The sequence below is a fragment of the Papilio polytes genome, unplaced genomic scaffold, assembly GCF_000836215.1.
Source record: "Papilio polytes unplaced genomic scaffold, Ppol_1.0 DF824035.1, whole genome shotgun sequence".
Lineage (NCBI taxonomy): Eukaryota > Metazoa > Arthropoda > Insecta > Lepidoptera > Papilionidae > Papilio > Papilio polytes.
The window spans coordinates 68,409-70,961 of NW_013525169.1; the positions used below are offsets into that span (position 1 = coordinate 68,409).

Genomic DNA, 2,553 nt, shown 5'->3' on the forward strand with positions numbered 1-2,553 from the left:
ACAGAGTGGAGTGAGCGGGCGCGGTGAGCACCACCACTGACATCTCCTACAACTATTCTGAACCAGAACTGAACATGAGTCTTATTAAATTTTCAAATATTATAGCTGTTTTATTCATTTCATCTTTATTTATTTTCTTAACATGTAATCTGGTAATTCTTAGTATTTCCTTTAGGTGCTATTTTTAAATTGAGGAGAATAGTGCAAATGTAAAAATAGTGTAACAAATATTTTCCTAGTTCATTATAAAAGCCAATATTCTTAAGAGAAAAACAGACAAATAAGAAACAAACAAATGGAACTATTCATAAGTTTATTTACACTAAAATTACTAAGTAGGAAAGTTTATACATTAAACAAATTTAGTTGCAATGGCCAGTAACTTGGTGTAGTCGGCCCCCTTGGCGTGTGTGCGCTCCTTCAGTATGGTACGCAGGATGGTGGGGATGGGGACATGGATGCGAGTCCCCAGCGGAGTGCCATTGTCGTCTATTAACACCACATTGTTGCTGTCAAATTTAGGCACTTTAACTTTTTGTGTTTGCTTTAGACCCACAAGTATACCTTTTTTCTTTTGTCCCTTGATAGCCACCATTACTCTGTCTCCAATGTATCCTATTCCTGAAAGAGTAAATTGATTTATATTATAATAAATTATTTAATTTTATAAACGCAGAGATGGATCAATAGCAATATGTGAAGGAAATGCAGCAATGTTTTTGTTGTGTTTCTGATTTCTAAAAGGGTTAAAATCTCTTAGAAAAAGTCAAGACTGCTTTAAGATTAAATCATTCAATCTATTGAATTAGAATTTATTAAATTATTTAGTCATGCAATCTAACTCTTCATCATAATATTAATATGATTTATGTAACATACGTTTTTTGTTATATACACATATAACTTTCGGAGGTTTTCCCTCGGCCATGGCTCTTTTGCCGATTTCTGAATTATCAACGACGCGCAGCCTCGTTAGCAGTTGCACTTCATTTAAACGAGCTGAAGTGTGAAATCCACAACCGAAGTTATTGAAGCACAATTTATTAACAAAGTTTCGAAGCATTTTGTGTTTGTTTTTCCATAAAAATTGAGGTTATTTTAATTTCACCTGACACTGACGTTAGCTATCAGTTTGACAATGATGGTATATGACAAAGGAACAAAAAATACAGCTTAAAACAGCTATGTTATTTTAAACAACAAAACACATGATATTTTTTAATTTCAACATGTATTAAAAATAATTTTTTTTTAAGGGAACTCCCTAAAAAGTTATCGGGATACATCGCTATGCCGGGTGGTTTCGCCAACAAATAACCAATAGGAATTTACGAATAAATGCGTTAGGCAGTTTTACAATGTCACCAATAGATGGAGCTTCAAAATGTTAGACTTCGTTGAGGTTCAAAATGCTGAAATTGGTAATTTTATTTGTATTTAATTATTTATTTATGACTATCTTTCGCCCTTGACTCCGTACGCGTGAAATTAAAAAAACGAAAGAGACCTATGTGTTCTCCCAGACTCTCCTCTGCATCTTTACCAAATTTCATCGAAATCAGTTCAGCAATTTAGGCTACAAACTCTAACAAACATCCATCTAAACTTTCACACATATATAAGTGACCAAACGAAAAGCAGATAAGTGCTTTTTACTAGATGCTATTTGGTTATTACACAGTTAATATGTCAGATATAAACTGCAATCATACTAGCCATACCGATATTATAAATGTGAACGTTTAGATGTATGGACGTTTGTTAAGAATTTGTAGCCTAAACGGCTACACGGATTTCGATGAAAAAGTCGGTATAGATGTAGAGGATAGCCTGGAAGAACATATAGGCTACTCACTTTTGTTTTTTTAATTTCACGCGAACGGAGCTTCGGGCGAAAGTAGTTGACTTATAAATAAGAAGGGGAATTTTAGTGAATGATCGATTACAAAAACACACACCACAACTTTTTTGTCTTTTACCATGACTAATTTACTGACTTGTTACCGGTAAATGTTACCATTTGCCGAAGTTTGGACTTTTACAAGAAGAATCGTCAATCAGTTGATTTAGTGGAGAGAGAGAGGACATTACGATACGCTGAACCTTAGACATATAACATGCTTATGTGAACTGAATATTAGACCTTCAATACGCTACAGATTGAACATTAGGCCTACAATGCCCCGATTGGCTAAATAGGCCTTCAACACTCATAAAGTTGATTATAGTGTGTTTGTAGATACATTTCTTTGTAGTGTTTTTATGGCACTCTGGTGTCCCGTCCTAGCCTCCTACCCCTTCGGGCACGGATTCGGCAGGTTGGGGGTAGGGTGAGGCCGCGGTGTCGCGTTGCCACTCGTTAGCGCCAATCCGCCAGCAATCTGACAACTTTGCGAGTTTTTTTATTTGAATAAATCAAAGGATATCGATAGCGCGGCCGATCGCGCGCTGATTAAAGACGGTAACCCAATAAGGCGCGCGTCGGAAACGAAACGAAAGACTGAGCTCGGTTTACGTCATTAGAGGCCGGCGGCGAGTCGCGGGGCGCGGGCT

General features: G+C 36.7%; 1 protein-coding gene across 1 annotated transcript; it reads right to left on the reverse strand.

The window, feature by feature from the left end:
• Positions 1-296: 296 nt before the first annotated feature.
• Positions 297-1,134, reverse strand: LOC106100882 (39S ribosomal protein L14, mitochondrial). Its single transcript, XM_013279946.1, has 2 exons — positions 880-1,134; positions 297-621 (listed from the first exon to the last, which is right to left on the reverse strand). The coding sequence occupies exons 1-2, from the start codon at positions 1,061-1,063 to the stop codon at positions 353-355; spliced, it is 453 nt and encodes a 150-aa protein (XP_013135400.1). The 5' UTR covers positions 1,064-1,134; the 3' UTR covers positions 297-352.
• Between the last annotated feature and the right edge of the window lie 1,419 nt (positions 1,135-2,553).

Bases quoted from the DNA above. Each gene is read 5' to 3' on its own strand.
- LOC106100882 (XM_013279946.1), bottom strand. From the start codon at position 1,063: ATGCTTCGAAACTTTGTTAATAAATTGTGCTTCAATAACTTCGGTTGT. The intron at 622-879 runs GTATGTTACATA...TTACTCTTTCAG, and splicing joins ATGTGTATATAACAAAAAAC to GAATAGGATACATTGGAGAC.